Genomic DNA, 12,358 nt, shown 5'->3' with positions numbered 1-12,358 from the left:
CACACAGCTAGGTAATTATCAAGTGTCTGAGGCCGGATTTGAACCCAGGTACTCCTGACTCCAGGGTGGGTGCTTTATCCACTGCGCCACCTACCTGCCCCCATTTTTAATTTCTTAGAGAGTATTGTTCAATGGCTCATAGCCATTTACCATCTCCTAAGGAATGGAGATATAAAAAATGGTCCTTTGTTTTGGAGGGAATTTGGGGATCATTAAAGTTAAGGATTTCTGAAGACAATCCGGTTCCTTATTTCTAGTTCCAATGAGTTGCCTGTTTGTACAGATGGACAAGTTTTCTAGTTATTAAAGAGACAACTGTAATATCAGTAGATATTCTTCACCCACTTTTTTTTTAAAGTAGCATACTTGGTCAGAAAAAAATCCTTTAGAAGATTATGAAGGTAATGCAATGTTTTGGGGCCTGAGGCAATCAGATCAAGACATCTGCAAATAAGAATTATCTAGAGGACCTTGCTAATCCTCTTAAACTTGAACTCTAGAGTAAATTTACATCTCTCAAGTTTTATTCCTCTCCAAAACTGAAAATGAGAGCTTTGTAAAACAAGATAGTATCTTGGATAAACAAGGTCTCAAATCAATTATGATACTGGGGATAATGAGAGATTGTTTTTTATAATCAACACACAACTCAGAACAGTACTATGATTATCTAAAAGCAATGCATGGAGGGGCAGTGCCAAGATGAAGGGATCAAGTCTTAGGAGCTCTCTGATAAAACTCATAAGCTAAGGAACCCACAAAGGGACCTAGTGAGGCAGTTCTCCTACTCAAGGTAACCTGGAAAAAAGCAGAAAGGCTCTGCTCCCCAGGGTCGGAGGGGCAGCCCACTGGAGGGGTGGCCTGCCAGAGTGAAAGAACTTCAGCCTCCTGGAGGCAGCCCCAGGGTGCTGGGAGCCGCGGCTCACAGCAGCGGGGGAGTCTCCTGAGCTGCACCCGGGGTGAGCACCGGGCACAAAGTGGGGGAATACTGGGGGACCTCTGCCAGAGTGAGCACTTGGAGCCCAGCCCTCAGGACACACAGCAAGCAGCTTGGTCTTTCCCAGCCCAGACCCAGAAACAGAAGAAGGGAGAGCCAGTAAGCAGGAGCCCCCAGGGCATGAGCCCATTGAGCTGAGGGAGGGGAGTGAAGAGAGACTGCAGAGCTCTGTCCTCTGCCCCTGGAACAGGACTCTGGAGCTCTGACCACATTCAGATCCTGATCGCAGTCTAGGCCCCCCCCATAGAACAACAGCCCCCCCCCCCACCTCAGCCCCATGGCAGAGGGGGGCGCTTATGGTCATTCACAGATCAGGAGGATGGAAAAAGCCTCACACACTGAGACCCTTGTGGGAGTGTCCCAAAAGCTCAGGAAGTACCCCAAAACCAGGCCAGGTTGGGAAAATGAGCAAGCAGAGAAATAAGAGGAAGACTATTGAGAAATATTTTGCAAATAGGCCCAAGAAGGATCAAAATACTCAGTCTGAAGATGAGGAAGCACAAGCTCCTGCATCTGAAGACTCCAAGAAAAACAGAAATTGGGCTCAGGCTATGACAGAACTCAAAAAAGACTTTGAAAGTCAAATGAGGGAGTTGGAAGAAAAACTGGGAAAAGAAAGGAGAGAGATGCAGGAAAAACATGAAAATGAAGTCAGCAGCTTAGTCAAGGAAATCCAAAAAAATGCTGAAGAAAATAGCATGCTAAAAACCAGCTCAGGTCAAATGGATAAAACAGTTCAAAAAGTTATTGAGGAGAAGAATGCTTTAAAAAGCAAAATTGGCCAGATGGAAAAAGAGATAAGAAAACTCTCTGAGGAGAACAAATCCTTCAGACAAAGAATAGAATTCAGGGAGATTGATAAATTTACCATAAATCAGGAATCAATACTTCAAAACCAAAAAAATGAAAAATCAGAAGAAAATGTGAAATATCTCATTGAAAAAACTGATATGGAAAACAGATTTAGGAAAGATAATTTAAAAATTATTGGAATACCTGAAAGTTATGATCAGGAAAAGAGCCTTGACATCATTTTCAAAGAATTACTACAGGAAAATTGCCCTGATGTTCTAGAAGCAGAGGGCAAAATAGAAATGGAGAGAATCCACAGATCCCTCCGAGAAAGAGATCCCCAAAAACCAACCCCTAGGAATATTATAGCCAAGTTCCAGAACTTCCAAGTCAAAGAGAAAATATTACAAGCAGCCAGAAGGACACAGTTCAAATATCATGGAGCTGCAGTCAGGATCACACAGGACTTAGCAGCAACTACATTGGAAGCTCATAGGGCTTGGAATACAATATACGGGAAGGCAAAAGAGCTTAGAATGCAGCCAAGAATGAACTACCCAGCAAGGCTGAATGTCCTCTTCCAGGGAAAAAGATGGACTTTCAATGAACCAGGGGAATTTCAAAGGTTCCTTTTGGAATGGCCAGAGCTGAACAGAAGGTTTGATCTTCAGATACAGGACTCAGGTGAAGCATGGAGATTGGAGGAGAGGGGGAAAATATGAGGGACTTAATGAGGATGAACTGCATGTATAGAAAAATGATACTGATAATATTCATATGAACCATCTCAGTTAATAGAGCAGGTAGAGGGAACTTTTACAGTTGAAGCACAGGAGAAAGCTGAATTCGAAGATAAAATATGGTGTAAAAATGGAGTCGATAGAAAAAAAGGGAAATGGAATGGGAGAAAGAAAAAGGAGAGAGGGAATAGTCCAAGATATTTCACATAATAAGATTTTTTTTTTATTACAATGAGCTATTGCAATGATATGGAAGGGGGGAGGCAAGGGGGAATGAGGGAACCTTTGCTCTCATTCAGAGATGGCTAGGAGAGGAAACAACAAATATACTCAATGAGGTATAGACATCTGGAGTAAGAAGGAGGGGGGAGCAGGGGGAAGGGATGGGGATATGAATCAAGGAGGAGAGGATGGACCATGGTGGGAGAGTGGTCAGATATAACACATTTTCTTTTTTACTTCTTGCAAGGGGCTGGGATTGGAAGGCCTGCCCAGGACCATAGGGCCAGGTGGATGCTGGGACTAAGAGGTGTTATGGGGGCTCAGGGCTTCTTGGCCCCAGGACCAGGGATCTGTCTGCTGCCCCACTCAGCTACCCTACAGCAGAGTCAGAGTGAAAGGAGAGAGAAAATATAGTACATGGTAGTGCAGAAATAAGAAAGGAGGGAGTTGCGATCAGCAATGGCAACGCTGGAAAAATATAGAAGTAACTTTTGTGATGGACTTATCATAAAGAATGTGATCCACCCATGACAGAGTTGTTGGTGTTGGAACAAAGACTGAAGCACATTTTTTGTTATTATTATTTGGGGGAAGGTGCAGGGCAAGTGGGGTTGGGTGGCCTGCCTGGGGCCACATAGCAGGGTGATCTTTGGGTGTCTGGGGCTGGATTTGGACCCAGGTGCTCCTGGCTCAAGGGCCAATGCTCCGTCTGCCACTCAGCCACCCCTACTATTATTACTATTTTGTTTTATTTTGGGTCTTTTTTTTTCTTCTTTTTGGTTTTTGTAGGGCAGTGGGGATCGGGTAGCTTGCATGTCACATGGCTCGGTGATTGTTGGGTTTATGAGGCTGAATATGGACTCGGGTGCTCGTGGCTCCAGGGCTGGTGCTTCGTCCATTGCGCCACCTGGCCATACCTACAATTATTACTATTATTTTTTTTAATTTTAATTTTTTTCTCTCCCCTTTACTTTTTTCGCCCAAGCAAGTCTATCTATATTCATGGAGGGAGGGATATTTTGTTTAATTGTAAACAAGAATATTTTATTAATGTAAAAAAACATTTGTACAAAATGAGAATAAAAAATAAATTAAAAAAAATAAAAGTAATGCATGAAACACTTCTGATAAAAGTCAGAAATAAAATCTTTAAAAGGACTTGAAATAAATTTGTACAAGTGATCAAAGAATATGGGCAGAAACTATCATTTTTTCTACTATTTATGAACTGTTTGGCATAGCTTTTCCATTTTGACTAGTTGAAAAATTATTCAACAATACTGATGATCACAGAACTGTAAATTAAAATTGTTCTGATACATTGCCACAAGCCCATTGAATTGACATAAATGCAAAAGGTTATAAAATTGAGGGTGAGAAAGCTTGTGGAAAAGTTGTAATGCTAATAAACCACCAGTTGAGTGACTAATTTTTGGAAAACAATCTGGAATTAGGCAATAAAGAGGAGAAATATTAAGGGAAATATTTTCTGTGCTCATCTAGCAGATCCTATAAACCTCTGACTTCCTTCCCATTTTATCCATCACCTCAACTCCTTCTGAGATGTCAATTCATTGAGATAGGAGCAACCTAATGCTTCCTCCTTTCTTCTCCCTACCCCTTCTCCTAGCACATACCACAGGCCCTGCCCAAGAGTGTGTCAGTCACCAGTCTCCTTCAGGTGTCAGCCACTCCTTAGCTCCTCCCCCTAACTCCTCCCAACACAAACAGCATGCTATGCTTCTATAGAGCCCTGCTGCTCTCCCACCAACCCAGGTATGAGGCCATGCCTACAGTGACCTTCTTCTCTTTACTATTTTCTTTAAAAACTCACTTTCTTCACTTTGCTGCCTTTTTTTTTTTTTTTTAGTTTTTGCAAGGCAATGGGGTTAAGTGGCTTGCCCAAGGCCACATAGCTAGGTAATTATTAAGTGTCTGAGGCCAGATTTGAACTCAGGTACTCCTGACTCCAGGGCCAGTGCTCTATCCACCATTCCACCTAGCCGCCCCACTTTGTTTTCTTAAAGAACTCTGTGAATTTATTTGTAACCCTTTGCAGTATCCTGTTGAGTAAAATTTATGGCCTTTCTTACACTCTTGGATCAGAGAACTGTGTGAGTTTTTCCACCAATTAATGAACCCCCAGAGGTTTTTGCAAGCCCTCAGCAATGATGACTTCCTAGGTACCCATCACCAATAAGAGTTATAAAAATGTTTAGATTTGTGACCTAATGATTCCATTGTTATATTTCCACCTTAAGAACACTGAAAGGAATAAAGGGCTCCTTGTATACAGCAAGATTCCTAATAACAAAATGGAAAAACTATGCCAAACAATTCATAAATAGTAGAAGAAATTACAGCAATATGAATTCAGTGGAATATTATTCCTTAATAGGACATGCTGAATTCAAAGAAATGTGAGGGCTGCTATGTGAAGTGGAAGCAAGAGGAAATTACAATTATAAATGAAGACATATAAGTAAATAAATGTGTATATGAATACCTGCATATTCAAAGAGGTGTACATATACATATGCATTTACATGCACACATGCATTACATACACACATGTGGATATATTTTGCATGTGCATACATAATCGGATTATTTACTGATCATTCAATATGTTTTATGCTTTCCCATCTCCATCTTTCTCCTGTTCTTTTTTTTTTTTTTTTTTTTAGATTTTTGCAAGGTAATGGGGTTAAGTGGCTTGCCCAAGGCCACATGGCTAGGTAATTATTAAGTGTCTGAGACTGGATTTGAACCCAGATACTCCTGACTCCAGGGCCAGTACTTTATCCACTGCGCCACCTAGCCACCCCATCTCCTGTTATTTCTATCTACTTGGAAGAAGTCTTTTTTCTACTCTCTCTCTCCCTCTATGGCCATCTCTTCCTATAAAATCATCTGAATTATTCTTTGGAGCATAACTTACATGTTATCTCTTCCATGAAGTCTTCCCCGGTATCTCAGTTAGGCCATTCTTTTCTCCTCTAAACTATTATAGAACTTTATATTTAGTATTTATCACAATACAATTTTATAGTATAGTTTATCTATTTGTCTTAGCTCTCTTATTTGACTGCAAACTGTCCAGAAACAGGAAATATCTTATTCATTTCTTTTTACTTTTTTATTTTCACAAGGCAATGGGGTTAAGTGGCTTGTTCAAGGCCATACAGCTGGGTAATTATTAAGTATCTGAGGCTGTATTTGAACTCAGGTACTCCTGACTCCAGGGCCAATGCTCTATCCACTGTACCTCCTAGCTGCCCTTGCCCCTTATTAATTTTTTTTAATCTTAAGCACCTGACACAGAATTTGACTAGTTTCCCAACAAATATTTACTGAAGGAATTAAAATCTGGAAAGGTACTCAAACTATAAAAGAGTAGTTACGTTCAAAAAACATCAGCAATGTGAGATTCACTAACAAAGTCTGAAGATGAGATAAAAAACCAAGTCCATCAAATGACCTATGTAACAAAAAAGAAGTCATCTTACCTGCTGCTGCCTGCCCTGTGGTCCTTGAGCAGACCTCATAAGTACCATCGGGCACCACACCTAGAAATTGAAAAACAAAACCACTTCACAGAAGCTTTTTGACACCAAGACTAACACTATGGTAAGACATTTTGCTCTGACTCTAATTAGAAATATGATTGTTTAAAACCAACTAAACCACTATCTATAAACAATAATGTTGATGATCCTTAGGCAGTCATTTAGTGTGTGAAGCTGCCTGTGCTTTACAGACATGACCTCATTTGATCTCTCTGAAAACACAGACAAGTGGGTACTTGGGCAGATCACTTCTTTCTGGGGTTCATTTTTCTAAAGTGTAAAAATGAAGGTGTTTAGTTGACCTTTAATAGTCTCTTTCAGTACTTATAAAAAAAACTTCTGATTTCAAGAATTCAATTCTCATTTATTCCTCATCCTAGGCAACATTGTGGAAATGTGAGAATCCTTCCAAGTCACACTTAAAACAACTTGCCATTGAAATTGCAAATTGGGGAGGTCTGCTTTCATACCTCAAGTAGAATAAAATAGGGGAACAGAAACAGTGTCAATAGAATTGTCTGCTGAATTCTGCTAATTAACTATGCACATTTTTTTGCAACTGTGTTATGAAAATGAAGGATGAATACTACCCTAAGTCTGGAATATGGCTTCCCATATGCAATTCCACAGGCTTAATTTGCACTCAAATAGCTTTAAAAACTCTTCATACTCAACAAGGTCAGGAGCTCCTTTTTGGCCAAGGACGTTAGCATGTGCATTCTATCTCTATGAACAAAGTTTCCACCTGGAGGACTTGTTTTCTTCCTTTTAAGTTTGAACATTCTGTGAAAAGTAAAGAACTTACAGGCATTCATGACAAGATCACCACGAATTTCTGGTTTCCAGTCATCCCAGGTTGTCTCAAAGCCATCAGCGAAGCGGATACAGAAATTTTTGAAGTGCCCTTTACTAACGAGGGACTCTGAAGAGCAGGCAGTGATGAGAGTGCTCTCAATGGTCAATACCAATGCAGAGCCAGTGTCAAGGTCCCCAGTGTGATTGGACTGCAAAGAAGGAAGATGCCAAAGGGAAATGAACAAAGGTCACAACAATCCTGCCACACTGAACTCAGGGGTCTGACAACACTGTGTACCTGGGCAGTGTTTGTGATAGGCAGACAGATTCCTAAATCGTTAACAGTAAGCTGGAGGAAGAGTGTCCCGAAAGCCTGGGCAGACGTCTGCTGGATGCCTGGTAACATATCGACCACCTCCTTTGTAGCCATGTGAATGTCCTTGTGCAGGGCCATGCGCTGTTCATTCCAGTTGTCATAGGCAGCCTTGTAATTAAGCCAAAACAGTACAGCTGTGGCAAAGGAAGAACAACCATTACCAACAATGGACAGCAGGAGTTCGCCAGGCTTCTTTGGCAAGGGACATTGCTCTTGGGGTGAAGGGTGCTCTCCATTTTCTTTCCCATCCTCAGCATGCAGTGCTGGGCCTGATTCAGAGTGAGACTTGCTGAGTCACGCCCATTCACCATGGTGCCCCCAAGGCTTGGGACCTTCTTCAGTTATCACCTACATCGGGTCACCTCTCTGCTCCCCTCCAGGCTCTGGCCTTCAGCTGCCCCATAAGACACTAGATGTCCTACTGGTATCTTGAATCGACATCTTCCAAGCAGAATTTATCATCTCTTCCCCTCTCCCCACTCATGGCCTAGGAACCCATCCTGCCTGCACCCTGCCTTAGGGCAGGCCTTCACCACCCCACAGTGTACTAGTGGGACAGCCTGGGGGTGGAGCAGCATGCCTCAGTTTCCCCTTCAACCAGATTCCACTCAGCTGCCAAACTAACATTCCTGACCTCATCAACCCCATGTACAAGAAATTCCAGTGGTTCCCTTTCACCTCTAGGGTCAAATGTAAAATCTTCTTGTGATTCAACAGTATCTCCCCATTACACTGAACTCTCCCAGCACTTCTTGCATTCTCTAAATCCACAGAGTTTACAACAGTGCTTTGGGTCAATGCTTACTAATTTGACAAAAGAGAATGGTTTCTGAGAGCTGAATCGTTCTAAAATACAGACATGAGTCAGTCAAAGTGCAGACACAGGAGTGAGGAGGAGGACAGAGGGTACCCCTGGAGCCTGGGCAGTGCCTCCAGGAGCACCTTGGTGTGTCTAAAGATGGCTCGGGACAGCGGGGTGCTGTGGGTGTGTGAGATCACATGACCAGGGAAACAGGACAAGGATAATGCTGAGTCTGGGGAATGGGGGCAATTGGGCTGGTGGGATGGCAGCAGAAACCATGCCAAGGCAAGCAATAGGAAAACCAAACCACAAGAAGTATCCGTTACATGCAAGTCAAGTGCTAAGGGCTGGGCAGTCAAAGGCAGTCATGTTATAGAGAGCTTTTAACACCAAAATGGGAAGTTGAGACTTTGTCCTAAAGGTAACAGGAAACCGTGCAAGTTTTTGACGGTATGTTTGGTTAAGGTGAAGGTGGGATCTGCCTGGAGGAAATCTGTGTTCTAGGAACATTAACTTGGCAGGTGGATGAGGATAGATTGGAGAGAGATGAGAACCTGGACTCAGGAAGATCAGTTAGGAGGCAACTGAACTCATTTGGGCTTCATCTTAATTGCTTCAACATTCTAAGATATAAAGGATTAGGTCCCTTCCACATTTGGGGATTTGATGTTCCTATGATCAGTGAAACTCATGAGTACAAGTTGATTGCAATGTCAGCTTTTAAAACACTCACTTCAAAGAAAAAAACATCATCATTAACTTTAGCATTGTGATTTTTCAGCATTTTTCTTCAAATTTTCACTCAACATTAAGTTCTCCTAAGCTTTAGAAACCTTAACCCAGAGTAAAAATGATTAGGAACTCACTCTTTGCACCCCCCTAAAAAAAAAGTCATGGAAGACTTTTATAGAGATTTGGAGAAAAACAGAACACACAAGAAAGTATTATTGGGCTGACTGAAATATCAGAGCTGATGGATCAAAATGGAAATCTTATTTAACATGTAAATAGAAAACTGAAAATTTAAAAAAATTCAATGAGAATAATAAAGGAATAATAAATAATAATTATAAAGGAATTGCCAGTACCTCTATCAAAGGCCACAGGTTGGGCATAAACAATTGGCCTATTCAAAGTAATAAGCACAGCTTCCCTGTCTGAAGAACCACTGATTTCTTCTCGGAGGGCATTTCTTAGGCCAATTCTGGTTTTAAAATAGGCAACCTGATGAAAATCAGAACCAGCTTCTTCATAAACCTAAAACAAATTGGAAGGCAAAAATAAATCCAAGTCAAAGGACACTGTTCTAATACCTTGAATGACAGTATGGAATAATCCACTAAAAGATATTATAAACTGAACACTGAAACTCAACATCTTCTAAAAATTCCAACTTCTCAAAGTTCCTTTGAACATCTGTAGACTCCAGGGTCAGTGACATTCCTCTCCACCATTAGAACAGTAAAGGCTCACACAGCTTGAGCCATGTGTCCAGTCCTGGACTGAGGGCTTCACAGGGATTATCTCCTGGGATCCACACAACCACCTGGAAGCTAGGTAGCACTACTGCCCCCATCTGACAGATGAGAAAACTGAGGCAAATAGAGGTGAAGTCACTGACACAGGTTCACAGTTAGGAGGTGAATTTGAACTCAGATCTTTCTGACTCCAAGACCAGTATTCTATCCATTATCATTCAATAATGTCTTCATTAAAACTGAAGAGATAGATTTTTATATGCTCCACTTTCTCTTAATAATATTCAAAAATATTTAAATTCATCTTTGCCTCTATGATTCTGTTCTGTTTGAAAATTGTTTCTCTCAGCATGATCTTTTGTTTGTTTTTTGTTTTCTTTTAGGTTTTTGCAAGGCAAAAGGTTAAGTGGAGAGCTCTGAAATAGATTTTTAAAGTTGTAAAAATCAACTATATATATATATATATATATTTTTTTTTTTTTTTTTTTTTTTTTTTTAGGTTTTTTCCAAGGCAAATGGGGTTAAGTGGCTTGCCTAAGGCCACACAGCTAGGTAATTATTAAGTGTCTGAGACAAGATTTGAACCCAGGTACTCCTGACTCCAGGGCCGGTGCTCTACCCACTGCATTACCTAGCTGCCCCATGATCTTTTGATTTTCAGGTTCAGTTTGTTAATAACTTCATCAGTAAACAACAGGATCTGACTAGAACAGACACTCCTAGAAAGCACGGGTCCACCTTTGACACATGACAACTCCACTGGCACCAACCTGTGGTGCCAACAAGATGCCATCTGCATTGGTAAAAGAGGTTTCTTCACCTGGGTCTTCACATCAATACAAATTGCCATCTGCATTGGTAAAAGAGGTTTCTTCACCTGGGTCTTCACATCAATACAAATTAAGGCAGAGTCCCTGTCCCTCTGTCCAGGGCTCAGGGGGTTCAGTATGACCATACAAGAAGGGGCTTGATCAATGCTTCTTGATTGATTAGAAGACATTCTGACAGGTGGGTCATGACTAAAGAAAGAAACAAAATAGGCAAATACATGTGGCAACTCTTACTAATGTAGAAAAGCCCTGGAGAACCAACATGTCTTTAGACAAAGTCCTATTAAATCCTTGGGGCAGATCTTGGTTATTTTGATTTTTACAACTTTTTAAGGGGCAGCTAGGTGGCGCAGTGGATAAAGCACCAACCCTGGAGTCAGGAGTACCTGGGTTCAAATCGGGTCTCAGACACTTAATAATGACCTAGCTGTGTGGCCTTGTGGGCAAGCCACTTAACCCCATTTGCCTTGGAAAAAACCTAAAAAAAAAAAATATAAAGTTGATTTTTACAACTTTAAAACTTCATTTCATAGCTCTCCAGTACATCTGCTGGCTTCTGGCCCAGGTACACTGGACTCATCCTGAATTTCAGGGGCATTTTAAGAATTGATTAGATTGATGGTGCCAGCTCACAAAGCCCCTGTGAAAACTAAATAGAGGGAGCCACGAAAGCCAAAAGAAAACTCCAATTAACCTCCAGGATCATCATCTGGCAAGCACACTGAACATTAACTGACCTTGGAGAATCTTTTAAAATAGAAACATACTTTTATGTAAAATCTATTTAAGAGCATAAAAAGTCTACCAAAGCAAGCTTTTAACTCAACTACACAGACTGACGAAGAACAACTAAGTATAACATGGCGTAATAAAGCCAGTGGCCTCCTTGAACAAGCTGACAGGACACTGGGGAAAAAGGCACCAGAAGGAGGACCTCCAGAGTGGGGAGGGTTCAGGATCCCCTGTCTTGGGAAAAGGCAGGGATGTTGGCAGGATCCAGAAAACCTAGTCTGGTTGAGATGTGAAGTACATGAAATACAGGAAAGGAAAGAGAGAACTAAAGCTGAAAAGGAAGGCCTGGAGAGGGGAATGGGGGGGGCAGTTGGCACTGAGAAGTAAGATTAGAAATGAGCATCAGGAAGCTTAAACAATATAAAGGATATACTGGGGACATGGGAGACAAACAGGTGGGTTCCTGGGTGATTAGTAGCCTGCAGATGACAACTCCTGAAGATGAATTACAGTTTGCACCGTGACAAGTCAAACTAGCTCTGGGTTACTGTGCTCATTTTCAGGAGACTGAAGGACAACTAAGAGAGCAGCCAGGATGGTGAGGAGTTGGGCACCAGGCCATACAAAGCTGGGAGAAGGAACTGGGGATGGGAGAAGATCTAAGGGGGAAGGAGACAGCTGTCCTCAGGGATTTGAAGAGTGATTGGCGGGCATGATTAGCCATATTCCGCATGGCATCTGGAAGTTCTCCAGCCCAGGTGAGAGGGCCACCACTTGTGGAGGATTTTGTGCAGGAAATGTCTGGTCAAAAAACAGGTAGGACTAGATCTAGGTTCCTCAAGGTTTTTGCACAGGGAAAAGTATTGTGTTATTATAGCTGCGTATCTCTGAAAATTATGAAAAATAGGGGTTTGAGAGAGAGAAAAAAACCCAGCCAACTGAGATTGCAAGTTGTAGAAATGAATAGGTTTGGACATCAAAAATACCATGAAGGTGAATCAACAGAACTTGGCCCATGATGACTG

The 12,358-nt window shown here is 41.6% G+C and overlaps 1 protein-coding gene across 9 annotated transcripts in view; it reads right to left on the bottom strand.

The window, feature by feature from the left end:
• The window catches only part of BLTP1 (bridge-like lipid transfer protein family member 1), a 220,707-nt gene that overhangs the window by 64,746 nt on the left and 143,603 nt on the right, over positions 1-12,358 (bottom strand). For all 9 annotated transcript variants that reach the window (XM_074228344.1, XM_074228349.1, XM_074228350.1 and 6 more), the window contains 4 exons: positions 9,382-9,550; positions 7,414-7,625; positions 7,126-7,324; positions 6,261-6,320 (listed from right to left, as the gene is read on the bottom strand). In XM_074228344.1, coding sequence (XP_074084445.1) covers positions 6,261-6,320; positions 7,126-7,324; positions 7,414-7,625; positions 9,382-9,550 — 640 coding nt within the window. The remainder of the gene's footprint in view (positions 1-6,260; positions 6,321-7,125; positions 7,325-7,413; positions 7,626-9,381; positions 9,551-12,358) is intronic.

Source organism: Macrotis lagotis, chromosome 3 (genome assembly GCF_037893015.1).
Source record: "Macrotis lagotis isolate mMagLag1 chromosome 3, bilby.v1.9.chrom.fasta, whole genome shotgun sequence".
In the NCBI taxonomy this organism is placed as follows: Eukaryota; Metazoa; Chordata; class Mammalia; order Peramelemorphia; family Peramelidae; genus Macrotis; species Macrotis lagotis.
The sequence above is the reverse complement of the archived record's forward strand: the minus strand, read 5'-3'. Positions and strand labels throughout refer to the sequence as shown.